Here is a 17,333-nt window from a genome sequence, read left to right on the forward strand (position 1 = left end):
TCGCCAGACAGACAGAGAGAGACATAGAGACAGAAAGCGAGAAATCACCCCCCAGGGGGGATGGTCACGCCGCAATCCCTTCGCCTCCATTCTCCTCTCGGGATCTTGGGCACGCACGCACACGCGCCCGGCGTGAGATTTAAGCCACCGGGTCCGGGACACGAACCGCGGTCGACTACGTGGGAGTCCAGCAACATAGCCATTACGCTAACTGCTGGTTCCCGGCATTATTCATATTTTTGAATTAATGTGTTAAATACTGAGCTTTTCACAGAATTATATCATGTGATGAAAAGTTAACACAGATATTTAACAATGAATGAATTCATTTAAAAAGTAGGAGCCCCTTCAACATTAAAACTGTAACTTTTTCAGAGAATAAGTTCTGTTGACTGAACTTCTTTACAAAATCAAGTGTGGGGAAAAACTTCTGAAATAGGCCATGTTTTTCAGGCCTGCAGATTTTTTTCTTTTTTTTTTTGGAGAGGTTTTTGCTATAGGGCAAGTGCGCTCGCCAGACAGATAGAGATATAGAGACAGAAAGCGAGAAATCACCCCCCAGAGGGGATAGTCACGCCACAATCCCTTCTCCATTCTCCTCTCAGGATCTTGGGCACGCACGCACATGCGTCCAGTGTGAGTTTTAAGCCACCGGGTCCGGGATGCGAACCGCGGTCGACTACGTGGGAGTCCAGCGACATAGCCGTTACGCCAACTGCTGGTTCCCAGGCCTGCGGATTTAATAGCCCTATGTTTGATCCACAGATGAAATTTCCATACATTTTTCTCTGACCTTTCCAATGTTTTCAATCACTGGTTAATTCACTGGCTAGCCCAAGAGCATGACTTTGCCCTGAACAGGTGCAACAGTAAATACTCAGGTACTAGAGGTGGTGTTACACACATTCTCTCATTATTCTAATTTGAGGCTTTATGCCCACTTTATAGATCCTGCAAAAAGCAGATATAAATCAGAAAGGAAGTTGTCACATTACACTTGCCTGCTCCAAGCTGGGCCAAAAAGTGCTTGCATAGTTAACTTGTGTTCCAGAACTTTTGTTGATATAGCTTACATCATGATCTCTGGCAAGGGAGGAAAACACCCAGAAAAGACAACATTGTCCTCAATATCTATTCAACGACTGCGAGTCACTTTTCCTCAGAGCTCACAGCAGAATGACATTGGCAAAAAAGTTCCTCTATCTCTCTAGTTGGTCAAGCCTAGTCATACCAGCTTCCTTGCCCCTTCAAGGTTTTCTGGTACACAAAGTTGAGAAGATGCCCAGTAGTTACTTCTGTTATAACAGCGTAGCTAAAGAAACCACCACAGACTAGTAAAGACCAAGTACTTTTATGTAAGTATGTATGTATGTACATATATACACATACACATGCTTACATATATATGTGTATATGTATACTTTTTAAAGGTAACAGTATATAAAAGTTATGAAAAAAGCATGAGAGGAAAAAGAGAGACACTGAATACTCCAAAACTGCAAATGTCCCATATTATCTTGGACTCATGCATGCTTTTTATAGATAGGTTGCGAACCCAGTCCTCCACAGCTTACCTGAGACCCTCCCCACACCACTTCTAAGCTCAATGCCATGCTATTAATGGCACATATGCCTCAGTTGCTCATTTTAATAACATAAACACAGAATGGGGAAAAAGACAATAAAACTTTAAAAAATAAAAAAACAAGAACATAAGCACAGATGACTTTTATTAAATAACAATTAAGAACTAAATATTTAAGCTAAAATCTATGACCTCTAACTTAGAATACTTTTCCTTTTTGTAAACAAATGGAATTCTTTATTGGTAAGCCCTAATAAAGCCTTAATATTTATTTTCATCCATGCCTTAAATTTCTAATTCATTTCTGAAAGAAATGTTGGGCTGTCAGAAAAGTCATGATACACTTTTGTGTAGAAAAACAGAAAAAATATGTCATGACTTTTCCAACAACCTAATATTAGAAAACTAAAAGTTTGAAACAGAGAATTATAATCAATCATCCCGATTTTTTATCTTTTTTAAAAAAACAGTTTTCTAAGATTTCTGAAAATGATCTATTTATGAATTAGGAGCTTCTGATTTGCAAGCCAGGTTCCAAATTCACTGGCACCAATTAATACTGTGCAGCTTTGGGAAAGCGACCTCACACTTTTAACCCTCAGTTCTCCTGTCTGTAAAATCGCATTAGGACAGAGCTTGCTGCATAAAATTACTAAGTGTATTAAATAAGATAACACCTCTATATAATACCTAACACAAGGTAAGTGTTAGGAAGATATATATGGATATCAGATCAGATCAGATCAGATCGACATACACAGGAAAAAATATCAAAGGCCAACTATGTCTGATTGGCCTCATATATACCAGGACCTTAAATTAATATTTTAATAGAATTTGCTTACTAGAATTGAAGTTGGATGTCTTAGAAGGTTGTAACTGTTTGGTATACTCATTAAAGAGGAAAAAACAAGAGAACAGGTCCAACATACCATCTTTTCCTTGGTATTTGTTTTCATTTGTTCCGACTGACTGCGATTCAGTGCCATCTGGAGCCTAAACATAGAAAATGGGCCATTTAGTCATCTCCAACTCACAACCAGAGAAAATGGCATTGTAAATAATTCTGCTACTAACCTTTAGAGTATAAGAAATGTACTCACGATTATAACAATCACAGTGGGGAAGAGCACTACGGTTACAATCAACGAGCAATTACCCAGTAAATATCAGCTTACCTACGACTTTGTAAGACACAAAACCAAGCCTGGTAGGTGAAATGAAAATGTCAAGAAGATCCCTGCCCTCAAAAGCACCATTATATATTTGAGGGTAAAGGACAAACTTATTGAAAACTGGGATTATCCATCAACTGATAAATGGAGAAAAAAATCTAGTCTATCCATACAACAGAATATTATTTGGCTATAAAAGAAATGAAGTCCTGATGCATGCTACGATGTACATAAACCTTGAGAACAAAATGCTGAATAAAAGGAACCAGTCATAAAAACTACATAGTGTACAATTCCACTTACCTGAGTTATCCAGACTAGACATATTATAGAGGCACAAAGTAGGTTAGTAGCTGCCCGAGAGTAAAGAGAGGACTATGAGGAATAACCGCTAAGTGGCATTGGCTTTCTTTTTGGGAAGATGAAAATGTGCTAAAATTGATTGTGGTGATGATTGCAAGTCTGTGAATACACTAAAAACCACTTAATTGCACTCTTTAAATGAGTGATTTTTATATCTCAATAAAGTCATTATAAAGCAAAATCACAAGCTAACATGTCAGTAATAAAAGAGAAAATCTTCAAATTAAAAAGAACAACTAATAAATGTGAGAAAAATTAAAGCTAAGTTATCAAACCAGCAAAAAGAACCAAAATGTCTGAAAGAACGCCTTTTCTCCAGGGGTCGAGGTAATGACACCTAAAGAATGGAGCCTCCAAGGTTGTGTGGTCATGGCCAACTATGGCTGGCCCCGTTCACCAGGAAGCATGGCCAAATAGCACTTCCTTTTTGAAGACAAGGCTTCAGAAGAAATTCAGGGGTCAGAAGAACACTAGACCAATCATACAAAGAGGCCTATTTGAATTAATAAATTTTAAAGTAATGATTCTAATTGGATTTCATCTCTGTAGACATAAAGTGGCCTTTGGTCACTTTACCACATGTCTCATTTCAAGTTTTTAGCCAAGAAGGACTTCCTCCTCTACCGGTAATCTAAGGAGAGCAAAGAAAAGCACTAAGGCAGGTACACTAGGCTATTAGTGTACTACCTAGGGCCCAGCAGTATCCACTGAACACTGACAATGTTCAATGACAACCACATCACAGCAGTGGTACATGGGTATGTGGGTCTATTTTAATCCCCAACAGAACAAAGTAGTGTTATTCTCCTTCCCGCCACCCACAAGTCTGCAGAGGGCTGGCCCTGCACGGTACAATGAACATAGTGAGTGATTCTCATCTTACTTACAAACACATATTTTAGAGCATGTGGTCAGAGTTGTTATCCTTAGCATTTGAAGATGGTAGTGCAGATGGTATTCATTTCTGTATTGTATTTCCTAGTATCAACAAGAGTTTCATGAAAAAACATTTAAAATAAAAGAGCTAGGGCCTGTTGTAGTAGCACGGCAGTATTGATGTGTTCCACGATGCTAAGGCCACATGAGAAGGTCTTGGGTTCACATCTTGAGGTCTCCTGTGCATGCCAGGTATGCACACATGTGTCTATAATCCTGGCTGACAGCAGCTAGGGGTAAAATCATGACATAAAGTTCCTGTTGGGGTTCCTGTCACTCTCTCTCATCCTCTCTCATGGAAGAAAAAAAATGATCTTTTAAAATAATAATAATATAAAAAAGAAGAACTGCATATGTACATACTCAGAAACAAGAACTATAAGTGAAAATGGTTGGCCTGGGTATACTTAGGGAATGGGGGGTATGTAAAGTAAATTTCTTTTCAAGAATTATTTATTTATTTAAGTTTATTTGTTGTTATTACTATTATTATTATTTCAATTTGACCAGAAAGAGACAGAAGGGTAAATGAAAAAGCAAGCCTCCAGATTAGGGACTTGAACCATGATCAGCCACGTGGGAGTCCAGAACCTTGACCACCATGCCACTTGCTGGCCCATAAAGTGAATTTTTAATGGGTGGTAGTGTTTCAATTAAAGGCATGCAATGTAAGCAAGTTAACATTATTTTAATTTATTTGTGCTATTTCTCTCTTAATGACTCCAAAGAATGACATAATTCATTAATTTCTTTGGATCCAAACCATGAGGTTTAGACATTGCCAGGAATTTGTTGAAATATACTGATTCTAACTCCAAGCAGTAACATCTTAGAGATTAGCAGGACTCACATAGCATGTACACACCATCTATTTCACTTACACTCAGTTCTCTGCCCTTCCACCATTTCACTTCCCCTTAACTCTCTTAGGGAGGGGTCTTTAATTGGGAAGGAAATGTCATAATAGTATATTTCCTCACCATTTGTTTTTCTACAGCTGGGAACTTGGTCTAGTCCTTCAACACTGTGTATCCCTAATAACCACTGGGTGGTAAGCAAGTGCTTAGTTTAAGCAATGCCTGTAGCAATGTAGTGACCTCAAAACTCCAGTAAAAGGGACTGAATTCGCTCCACAATTGGCCATGCAAATAGACCAGCATTCTGCAGTGAGAGAGGATTTTTTTGAAGGAATGAAATGTCTACAAAAAACAAAAAGACCTCCACATCACAGAAATATGTCTTAAATATAAGCTCTCTCATCTATTTTTAAATAAAATAAATCATACGATTTTTGTTAACATTTATTTACAGTGTAAATAGAATCTCACATTCAGATTGCTTAGTATCAGAATCAAGTATAGAAATACAACAATGGCAGGACAAAGAACAGCTGAAAGCATGTACTTCAGCATAGACAAATTTGGGTTTACTATCCACGGGACATTGAACAAGTTACTTAAAGTCTATGAGGCTCAGCCTGGAATGGAAATGATAAAACCTCCCTCACAGGACAGCTGTAAGGATTAAATGAGAAAAATCATGCAAAGCAGTTAGCACAGTAAGCATTCAGTAACAGTGGCAGCAATTGTATTAGTATTATTATCTTTTCTTTTTTTTTTTTCTATTTTAGTTTTTGCTGTAGGGCACATGTGCTCACCAAAGAGACAGATAGAGAGAAAGAGAGAGGAAAGTGAGATAACACCTCCCAGGGTGATGGCCACGCTACGATCTTTTTCCTCTACTCTCCTCTAAGATTTTGGGTGCACACACACCCCGCCTGAGTCTCAGGCTGCTGAGTCCAGGACTCGAATGGCAAAACTGGCCATGTGGGATCCAGCACCTTAACCACCATTCCTAACCTGCTGGCCCTAGTATTATTATCTTTACAATCACTGTTAAAAATTGAGTTTAATTCATTCCAACTAACCCCTGAGTCTTTTAGGCCAGAGCTACTCAGGTCAAACTAGAAATCAACTTTGATCTTAATGAGTAGTACTACCCTCAACTCCACAAGTCTCTCTTTTGAAAATGCTTTCTCTGCTCTCTCTTCACCCATCACTCCCACAGTCTTTACCAGACTCCAATACCTTCCTTTAATAAATGAATCATCTGGACAAACATTTTTCCAGTCTTCTATGTGATGGGTACTACTCTAGGCACTAGACACAAGGAAGTTATTTTATAATATCTCAGGGTTCCTACTTTGTACTTGAACTGCAAATTGCTCCATCTCCAGATGAGTCCAGGCAAAATCAAATACTCCTACAAGCATTAATACAGGAGGAATCCCCTACCTCCTCTTTTTCTTTCAGTAACAACTGGCAATCACACTGTCTGGGACATTGTCCTGTTATCCTCCTCGGGTTAGATTCACCTCTAATACTCCAAAGACACCCTTTTTCCCTAACACAAGGATTCTCACACTGAAAGTTAACTTGCTTAATTTTCTGTCCCAGCAGTATAACTTCTGGAAGAGCAGAAGTCCAGTCTCTCTTGTTCAATGCCAGCACAGAGTTTCGGTGCTTGGTATATAACATGTGCTCATTAAGCTTTTAATGATCTATACTAAACTGGATTGGCTCAGATGATTCTAAGCAATTGTTCATTAGCATAAACATCAAAAAAGAAAACTTACTTTTTCTATGGACTCTCTCTGCTGAGCAAATATGTCTCTGACGTCAGGAATCTGGTACTGTTTGTTTTTTTTTCTCAAGGTCTGGGAGACGGTTTCTACCCGTTTCTGAACAGCTGCTGCCTGGGTCCGGGTCAAGGTTGATAATAACACCATGCTCTCCTGGGAATCTCCAGCAGAGTCTCCAACGAGATTGGACAAACCGGCCTTTTTAAGCCACTCTTCTTCCAATTCTCCTTCTAGGATAGTAGACAAAAATGGCCTGTAAATGACGAGCTCTATGAACTATTACAAAACTCTTACAGAAATGCTTTCTTTGTAACCAAACCACAGTGCTAAGAATCATTATCTCAAACTTGGACAGCTGCCATCTATTCCAGCCAAAATGATATCAAATTTTAGATCAAGTTCATATATACTCAATTATAATTTTTAAATGACCTTGCATGTAATTAACCTCTATAACTTCCCTGCAGATTAACGCAAGAGGATGACATTGTTCCACTTCCAGAGATGCACCAGCAGTGAAAAGATAACTGTCCTCCAACAAGTTACAGAAGGAAGCAATGTTAGGGATAGACGCAAATGCCCAGTTTCTTGGCTTAAGTTCAGCACCACCTCAGAGTCCTATGTTGATTTATGGAAAGACCTTGTTTAATCTGTTCGTTGTAGCTGACATGGAGTATGGCAAAGAAGTACAGAACATATGGACATTAGGAACTCATTTCAAGTTAATTTTTCTTTCTTCCTTTTCTTTCTTTCTATTGTTTAATTGCCAGAGGGCACATGTGCTCACAGAAGGACAGAAAGAGAGAGAAAGAGAGAGAAAACATAGCTCCCCAGTGGGGCACAGTCATGTTTCAATCCTCTCTCTTCAACCTCTCCTTCTCAACCGGATTTTGGGATTACATGCACATATGCCCAGAGTGTTTCTCAAGCCAGAGGGACCAGGATTTGAACTGTGCTGTTGGCTATATGGGATCTAGCTCCCTGAGTCACTAGTCCATTGGGCTGACACTCAAGTTAATTTTTCTAATTCTCCACGTCAGCACATTAGATTATGTTATTTTTTATAAATTAAAAATAGTGAAACAACAAAACGATGTTTTCCCCCCTCCTCCAAAAAAGGGAGCAGTTTCTAGGTGAAATGAAGTAAATGAAATTCTGAAAACATGGAGTAAACAGCAAAGCAAATATTATATATACTTTAATGAAAATGATAGGTAAACAGAGGATAATGAGAATAGATTCCATGCCAAGTTATGAAAGAGCATTGACTTTGGACACAGAAGACTGGGTCTGAACCCCATTTCTGCACTTTGATAACCATGTCACTTAGCCTCAACTCACTTCCATTTTCTTATCTGTAAACTAAAGCACAGTTATCCTGGCTACCTCAAAACCAAATATGAGACTATTCTGTTTGCAGAGCTCTGTGAGAGTTTGTATCACACGGCAAGCACTGACTGGCTATCCTTCTACATTACAGAAACTCTGTGAGGGAAGAAATCACGTACTAGTAACTTTGGCTCCAAGATACAATCTAGTGCTATATACTCTGCATGTCAGGCAATAAAAACTGTTTACTGACATAAAATGTCAGCCAGTCATTATCATTGATACTGTTAGGGTAGAACCCGCTATCAGTATATATAGATAAATTGCCAGAAAAAAATAAAAAATGGATATTGCCATGACAAGGAAAGCAAACAAGATGACTCTTAGGTAGAGTCACTTGCTCCATTGAAAAGTAGAGGCGTGGGCCAGCCCCCTGGCCTAGTAGATAAGGAACCGGATCCTACATGGTTGATGATAGTTCAAATCCCAAGCCCTATGGCTTTGAGAATGTTAGGCACATGTGCATGTGTCCCCAGTATCCTCACAGGATGGAGAAATAGAGAAGAAATTGGGCATGACCATACCCCATTGAAGGATGCTTTCACCTTTTCTGTCTCTCTCTGGTAAGTGCCTGCATCCTCTGGCAATTTTATTTTTTTTAAATAGAGATTTTTGTAAAGGCTGGGAAGACTGTGGGAGTAGGGGGGTAGAGGACACTGGTGTTGAATAATGGAAATAAAATCACAGATAGATAAACAATTTCTAGTGTTATAAAATACATTAAGGTCAAGATAGTTAATAAGAATTTGCCATATATCTCTGAGTAATGAAAGAAGAGAATTTTGAATGTTCCTAACACAAAGTAATGTCAAATGCTCGAGAGGATGGTTATACTAATTTCCCGGAGTGAATCAATACACACCGTATTCTTGTTCTGAGCAATCACATTGGGCCCCATAAACATATATAACCATTTTATGCTAAAAAAAATTTGTTAAAGAAACTTACAACTGAAAAAAAGTAAGATCTTAGCCTAATTCTAGTATCCATACTAGATTAATTTTAATTTGAAATATCTCCTATTAATTGAAAATATCTCAAAAAAGTATAGGTAAAACAAACCATTTAAGTCTAAGAAAAGGCAGGGACATGAAGAAACATTCTCAGTTTTTTTGAAGATCACATTGTACACAATAATCTATGAATCTAATTTAACTTTGGACAAATATCTGATAGCAAATGAAACACTCCTGTGTAACACATTTAAATGTTTTCCTAGCATATTCCTAGTGTATCTGTGTGCATGTGTACATGCTGTAATCCCTTCTCCATTTTTCCATCCCATTTGGGATTTGGGGGATGCACACACTTATCTGTTGTGTTTTTAAAGCCACCAGGGCCAGGATTCAAAGCATAGTCAATTATATGGGATATGGCTCCCTTAATGACTAGGCTATAGGGCTGACCTGGGACATACTATTAAATAACACAAATAAATTTGACTTTACTTTTAACATATTAGGGAAAGAATGAGAGAAAAAAAAAGCTAAAAATCAAAGACTTAGTTAATTATGGGTTTCTGTTATAATTCTACAAAATTTTAAGAAACATTCACAATTTTAAACAGGTAGTATGGTGGTTAAGGGCGCTAGACTACCACGTGGCTGATTGTGGTTCAAGTCCCAGACTTGGTGGCTTACTTTCACTTTTTCTCTCTAACTCTGTCCCTCTCTGGTCAAATTAAATAAATAAATAAATGTTAAATAAAACAATCCTTACAAATATGTTATTACTAGATTTTATAAGCTTATGTTACAGTAAAAAAGGAAACTACGCATCTATAGATGCAGTAAAAAAGGAAACTATTCATCTATAGATTCTGCTACTTAACTTGATGCTAAGTCATTTAGTTAATAAGTCATTTTGCTGAGATGGAGGTCTCTACTAGTGACTCATAGGGTACTGAGTATGACACTTACCTTTTTGGCACTTTACGTCAACTTATACACCACAACATAATTATAAATTTATGGATAGCACAAGGCAAAGAGAAGAATCTAATATAACAGATGCAAGAATAGTCCTCAAAAATTTGGTGACTGCTTAAATTTTTAAAATTAAAAGAGACATTATAAAATTTTAAAAAAAGTTTCTCATGTTTCTTTCAGAATATCAAGTGTAATAGTAGAGACTGTGAGAAATATGGTTAGAAAGAGACTGGGAGAAATTATGGGCCAAATACAAAAAAGAAATAAATGGGGTCAGCAGGTGGTGTGGTGCTTAAGGCACTGGACTTCCACAAGACTGGCTGTGATCTGTGGCTTCAGGCCTAGATCTGATGGCTTAAAAATCACACCAGGCATGTATACGAGTACGCCTAAAACCCCAGGGAAGAGAACGGAGGAGAAGTAATTGTGCTGTGGCTATCCACACTGAGGGTAATTTCTCACCTTCCTCTCACTGTCTCTGTCTCCAATGAGTTTATGTGCTCTATGGCAAAAAAAAAAGGGGGGAGGGGGGACGACTTTGAGATGAGCTCACACTCCTCCCTGCCTCATCTGGACACCTGTACCAGCAAAGAGCTTTGATGGACAGCAGGCCACCTGCGACTGGAGGGCTTAATGGCTGGGACACATGGTTCATCTCCTCTTCCATTCACCTTCAGACTCAATGTTTTGTATAGCACATGGTTTTGTTACTGAGTTGAAGGTCAGAGGCTCAGTTTCAGGCACACCTATTCTCTAAAAACAGGGAAGACTTTGGGTAACCCAGGACCAATGACAACAGTGCAAAGTGTTAATGAGCAACAGGGAGGCAGAGCAGAAGAGAGTCTGCCAGTTGTCTACTCCTGCACACTGTTGAACACTCGGAGATACCTTGAGTAATTTAGGAAGGAGCATATAGGTCACAGATGACTAAAAACCATCACAGAGGCACAAGAAATATGAGCAACCAACAAAATATTTCTCCGCCAAGGGAAAACATCAATTCATCATTACCCACAGACAACACAATGGAAGTTACAGAAATGTCAGATAAGCAATTCAGAATATTCATAGTGACCAAACTAAATGAGAGCAATAGAAAAGAGACAACTAGCTCCAGGAGATAAGGAAGTCCTTTCACAATTTGAAAGGAGAAATAGACACCATAAAAAGAATCAAACAGAATTGTTACAGATGAAGAATGTAGTTCAGGAAATTAAAACCTCCCTCAAAAGTATTCACACAGAAGATTGAATCTCAAATGCAGAAGACAAAACCTCTGGCCTAGAAAAAATTATCAAAAGAATGAGAAAACAACCAGTAAAAATGAGGATAACATATGAGAAATACTACATATCAAGTTCCCAAACATCTGGATAATTGGTATCCCAGGAGAGGAAGAAAATAATAAGGGCCTTGATAATTTATTCCATGAAATCCTGGAAGAAAACTTTCTAAACCTAGATTGGTATTTAAATATCCAGACCCTAAAATCAACCCAAGAAGATCCTCTCCAAGGCACACCATAGCCAGATTGACTGAAACCACAGAGAAAGACAAGGCAATAAAATTGGGAAGAGGGAAACATCAGGTTACTTACAATGGTTATCAGGCTAACATAGGACCTCTCATCAGAAATACTGCAAGCAAGGGAAGAATGAGGAAGTATAGTCAAAGTGTTAAATGAAAAACAATTTCAATCAAGAATACTATAGCCAGCAAGATTATTCTTCACGTGGGAAGAAAAGATCTAAAATTCTCAGATAAACAAAACCAGAAAGAATTTATGAACTCCAGATCAACTCTTCAAGAAGTTCTGAATGGAATGCTATACCAGGAAATCTAAAAAGTCAGATAGACAGATATAAAAGAATAATAAACAACCAAGAAAATGACTCACTTAATGATAAGAACATGTCCAGAAATATCAATAATAACGTTGAACGTTAATGGATTAAATTCTTCAATCAAGAGATACAGACAGGCTAAATGGAAAATAAAAACCAAACAAACAAACAAACAAAAATCAGAAACTTTCTGTTGCCTACAAAAAATGTACCTTGTGGATAAAATTATACATAGACCAAAAGTGAAGGGCTGGAAAAAAATATTCCAAGACAGAAATCAAAAAAGGGCTGCAGTTGCAATACTGATTTCAGATAAAATAGGCTTTAAGACACAAACTGTAAGGAGAGACAAAGAAGGGTATTATGTAGTAGTAAAAGAGCTAATTCGTCAAGAAGACATAATGCTTATAAATATCTGTGCACCCAACACAACAGCACCTAAATATGGGAAGGAAAGATTGCTAGAGCTAAAAGGAGAGATAGGGTGCAAAACTATAATTGTTGGGGATCTCAACACCCCATTATCTCCTTTAGACAGATCTTCTAGACAAAAAATAAGCAGAGAGATACAGGACCTAAACAATACCATAAATCAAATGGGCTTCACAGACATCTATAGAACTTTCCACTGAAGACCACAAAATAGTATGTTTTTCTCACTGTGACATGGAACCTTTTCAAAGATTGACCATATGATAGGGCACAAATCAAGCTTTTACAGATTCAAAGGCATAGAAATTATTTCCAGCATCTTCTCTGATCATTATGGAATTAAACTTGATATTAATTTCAGAAAAAATCCTCAAAAATACACAACGCATGGAAACTAAACAACCTACATCTGAATGACTTCTTAACTACCAAAAAAATTAAGTCTGAAATAAAAAAATTTATGGAAGCAAATGATAATGAGTACATGAGTTTTTATAATTGATGGGACACTGCAAAAGCAGTCTTAAGAGGAAAATTCATAGCAATTAGTGCCCATAAGAAAAAGATGGAAAGGTGGCAAATAGACAACCTGATATCATGCCTCAGAGAATTGGAAAAACAACAACAAATGCCTTGTGAAAAAATAATTAAGATTTGAGCAGTAATAAATGACATAGAACATAAATGAACTACACAGAAAATAAATGAAAGCAAAAGCTGGTTCTTTGAAAAGATGAATAAGATCAACACAACATTAGCTAGACTCATAAAGAAAGAAAGAAACCAAGTAAATTAAAAACATATTGAAATAGGCAACATTACAACAGACTATCCCACTTCTGAGTATCTACCCAAAAGACAGAAGAATGTTCAGTCAGAAAAGAACTTGTACGTCAATGTTTATTGCAGAATTTTTCACAATTGTGAAGACATGGAACCAAACCAAATGTCCACAAACAGATGAATGGATTGGAAAAGCGTGGCACATACACTCTATGGAATACTGTTCAGCCATTAAAAACAACAAGACCCTGGCATTTGATAGAAAGTCGTCAAATATGGAAGATTTATTGCTGAGTGAAGCAAGTCAGGCTATGAAAGAAAGACATTGTATGTATCCACTTAATATATATCAACTTTCCACACTCTATGGTAGAGATTGAAATATTGGAGGGCATTAAAGGAGCTAATACAGTTATGGACACTGAAGACAGTATGGAATAGGGGTATAGGGGGGAGAAGGGCAGAATATAGAGAAGAAAAGGAGAAAAAATAGACATGACATTAGTGGGACATAGAAATGGTTTATTACCTGTTAATGATAATATTGTATTATGTTCTCAGCGGGACTGGTCTGAGACGTATTTTATGTTAGTTAAATTCTCTTTACAAACCAAATGAGGTATAGCAATTGGATGTTTAAAAAAAGTAAGAATAAATAATAATAATTATCTGAAAAAAAATGAAAAGCTATTTGCTGCTGATGATGATGTGGATAGGAATGTCTTTGTCTTGGCTGATATGCATGGTAGTTTTGCTGGAAAAAGAAATATTATACACTGCATAAATATATGTGATTAAGTGTAATATAAAAAATTAATTAAGGTGATAGAAAAAATTAATGAAATTTTAAAAAGAAAGAAAAAATATGGGAACTAAAATGTTAATGTGATGCTATCTTCATAGTCTGAATCTATATCCTTGTATTAGTTGGCTAAACATGCGGCACTGCATCTGGAGGACTCTAAATAGTAAAATAACTAGGATTGTCTAGAAAGATAGGTTTATGTGAGTTTTCTTTCTAAAAAGGACTTAGCTAGGAAGAAGATAAGGATCTACAAATATCTGAAAGGCTATCATGTAAAAATAGGATAGACTTGTGCTCTTCCCAATGGCATAACCACAGCAAGTGAGTCAAACTGGATAGCACATAGTAAATAAATTAGATAAAGATCAAAAGAACTCAGGCTCACTAACTGCTGGATTAGAGTTATCACTGCAAAATATCAAGCTTTCTATCACCATCTAAACTTGCTAGAGATCAAATGATCATATAGCTAGTATATTATTTATTTATTTATTTTAATTCATTTACTTGTAGGCTTTTGCAACAGGAGACATGTGTCCTAGAGAGAGAGAGAGAGAGAGAGAGAGAGAGAGAGGGAAAGTGAGAAATCACACCCCACAGGGATGCTCACAACACAATCCCTACTCCTCCATTCTCTTCTCAGGATTTGGAGGATACATACACATGTACCCGGCATGAATTTCAAGCCACCAGGACCAGGACTCAAACTGTGGTCAATCATGTTGGAGTTCAGTGTCTTAACTACCATACCACCTTCTGGTCCCTATAGAAATAATTTAAAGGGACATTAGATGATTGCAAAGATCAAGCCTGACTGTAAGAGTCTAAGACACAAAAAGCACAGCTAATAACATTTTAGCCATACCTATGACTAAGTGAATTTATTTCTGCCCCTTATATGTGGCAGCTGCATATGTACACTTGCCACAAGCAGGAGCTTTTCAAGCTGAAAGGCAGCTAGTAATATCTATTTTTGGTTACCCTATCTTAATTTTTTTGTTTTTATTCTCCTTTTCCTTTTCATGCATTTATTTCTCATGAACACATACACAACAACAAAAGTTGTTTTTATTTAGTTATTACCATCAGGCTCTTTGACCACAACCATCTCTTGACTATTTTGTCGATTTTCACTGGATTTCTTGATATTTTCTAGTTCTGTCCAGTAGGGGTCCAGAGATAACTCATCCAGAGAATCCTGGGAATTCGATCGATCAAACGGAGGCTTCTCCATGACTTTGGTTGTGCTTTCCTGGTTCATAGTGTAATGGCCACATCTGCGACTATAAATGAAAAGAGAAAACATGGTTCATTTAAGTATAAAAGGAAGTACGATAGCACAGTTTTTTAAAGATATCACAGCCTTGGGACCAGCAGTTAGAGTAATGGCTATGTCGCTGGAGTCCCATGTAGTTGACCGCGGTTCGCGTCCCAGACCCAGTGGCTTAAAACTCACGCCAGGCGTGTGTGCGTGCGTGCCCAAGATCCTGAGAGGAAAATGGAGAAGGGATTGTGGCGTGGCCATCTCCCCTGGGGGTGATTTCTCGCTTTCTATCTCTCTGTCTCTGTCTGGCAAGCTCACCCGCCCTATAGCAAAAACCTCTCAAAAAAAAAAAAAAAAAAAAAAAAAAGATATCACAGCCTTAAGTTCTCCTTAATAAAAACCAAAGAGATACATATTTTGAAACTGTTTGCTTTGAAATGCTACTGATGATGATACATTTACAAAATGAACAGCTTCATATTCTACATAAAAGTGTGGTGGTGAAGAAAACACAGCAACACAGTAAATTATTTTTCCTTCTATTAGGTTATAGGAAAAGTCATGACACATTTTTGCATAGAAAAATATGTCATGACTTTTCCAACTACCCACTATATTACACTTAAATTATTTTAAAGAGTCATTTAAACCTGAAATTTTATTTTCAGAAAGCAACAAGTTGAATTTTGATTATAAGTTGTTAATTGGTTAACTTGAAGCTAAATGTTATGTAATATTTTGTATTTACCACTTAAATTAATCAAGTTCAGTCAATTCTTACATAGCAAACACTAAAACCAATGAATGAAGTTCTATTTAAATTCTCATTTTATTTTTAGAACTAAAACATAAATAGAAGGATGACTTACTAAATTTGCCATTATATTCTTCTATAGAAATCAACATTTAATCTTTGCTTAAAAATGTACCCATGGGGACCAGCAGTTTGCATAATGGCTGTGTCACTGGACTCCCATGTGGTTGACCATGGTTTGAGTCCTGGACTCAGTGGATTAAATTCACGCCAGGCACATGTACATGCATGCCCAAGATCCTGAGAGGAGAACAGAGGAGAAGGGGTTGGCAGAGTGGCCATCCACCCTGAGGGGAGAGGGGTGATTTCTCAATTTCTGTCTCTCTGTCTCTCTTTGTCTTTCTGGTGAGCACATGTGCTATAGCAAAAATCTCTCTTTAAAATAAATAAATAAATAAATAAATAAATAAATAATAAAATACATATATGTGTGTATAATGCATATATATGTGTGTGTGTGTACAAACGTACATACATATATGTATACATATATATATATAAATTTTGAGTGGGAACAACAATCGGTGAATAATTGTTATAATAATTCTAATTTCAGATTGCTCTTTTATCTCTTGAGGACTTCTAGGAAGTAATACTTTGCTACATTGGTTTGACTTGCTGTACATATTGAAAATATAGTAAAATCCTTTAAAGGCATGTGAACATTCCCACATTTAAGCTGGTCTTTTTTCTAATTACTGAAATAGTGAGATTTTTAATACCGCATAAGTGAGAGGGTCACTGAACTATGAGCAAATCTACCCAGTAGTTTAATTCTACTTGGGTTGCTAGAAAAAGTCAAAGGACTTAATGGCCTGTTGCTGCATGTAAATACAGTGTAACTGAGTACGAGTTGTACCATGCTAATAGGCCAGATTCATTGCTTTGAAGTTGGTTCCCTCTGCCTTGACGTATGTACTTTTTTAATGCTGGTTATAATGGCGAAAGACACAGTCAACATAGACTTTCCCCAGTAGCAACTTTGGGGTGATAACGGTGGGCATTAGGACCAAGGCCAACAGAAGTAAGTCTAGGCATGTTTTTGAATCTCTTTCCTCAAGTCTCCATTGTCCATTGTTTGTCTCCTCCATCCCTTAATTCATGAGGTACTCACTTCCTGCCAACTTAATTGTCCTGTTTACATCTTTGTATCCTACCTGGGTCCCCTTGTTTGATCCCAACAGCACTCCCTAGCTAGCAGATTCATTGTAGGGTTTTCACTCCTGATTCTTACTACATTATAAATAAGAAAGTTATCCCTATCTTAAAAACAAAAAAGCAAATATATATACATTTTTTGCTTTTGGTATCAGGAGCTCAATTGCTCTGCAGTTCATATTCCTAATCCAGCCTTACCAGGTTATCTAAAGCTCA

The 17,333-nt window shown here is 37.2% G+C and overlaps 1 protein-coding gene across 2 annotated transcripts in view; it reads right to left on the bottom strand.

Annotated features, from left to right (window-relative positions):
* Positions 1-17,333, bottom strand: part of ARHGAP18 (Rho GTPase activating protein 18) — a 173,797-nt gene that overhangs the window by 66,630 nt on the left and 89,834 nt on the right. For both annotated transcript variants that reach the window (XM_006144268.3, XM_006144269.3), the window contains 3 exons: positions 14,965-15,164; positions 6,695-6,930; positions 2,518-2,581 (listed from right to left, as the gene is read on the bottom strand). In XM_006144268.3, the coding sequence (XP_006144330.1) occupies positions 2,518-2,581; positions 6,695-6,930; positions 14,965-15,164 (500 nt within the window). The remainder of the gene's footprint in view (positions 1-2,517; positions 2,582-6,694; positions 6,931-14,964; positions 15,165-17,333) is intronic.

The sequence above is a fragment of the Tupaia chinensis genome, unplaced genomic scaffold, assembly GCF_000334495.1.
Source record: "Tupaia chinensis unplaced genomic scaffold, TupChi_1.0 Scaffold000117_2, whole genome shotgun sequence".
Classification (NCBI taxonomy): Eukaryota; Metazoa; Chordata; class Mammalia; order Scandentia; family Tupaiidae; genus Tupaia; species Tupaia belangeri.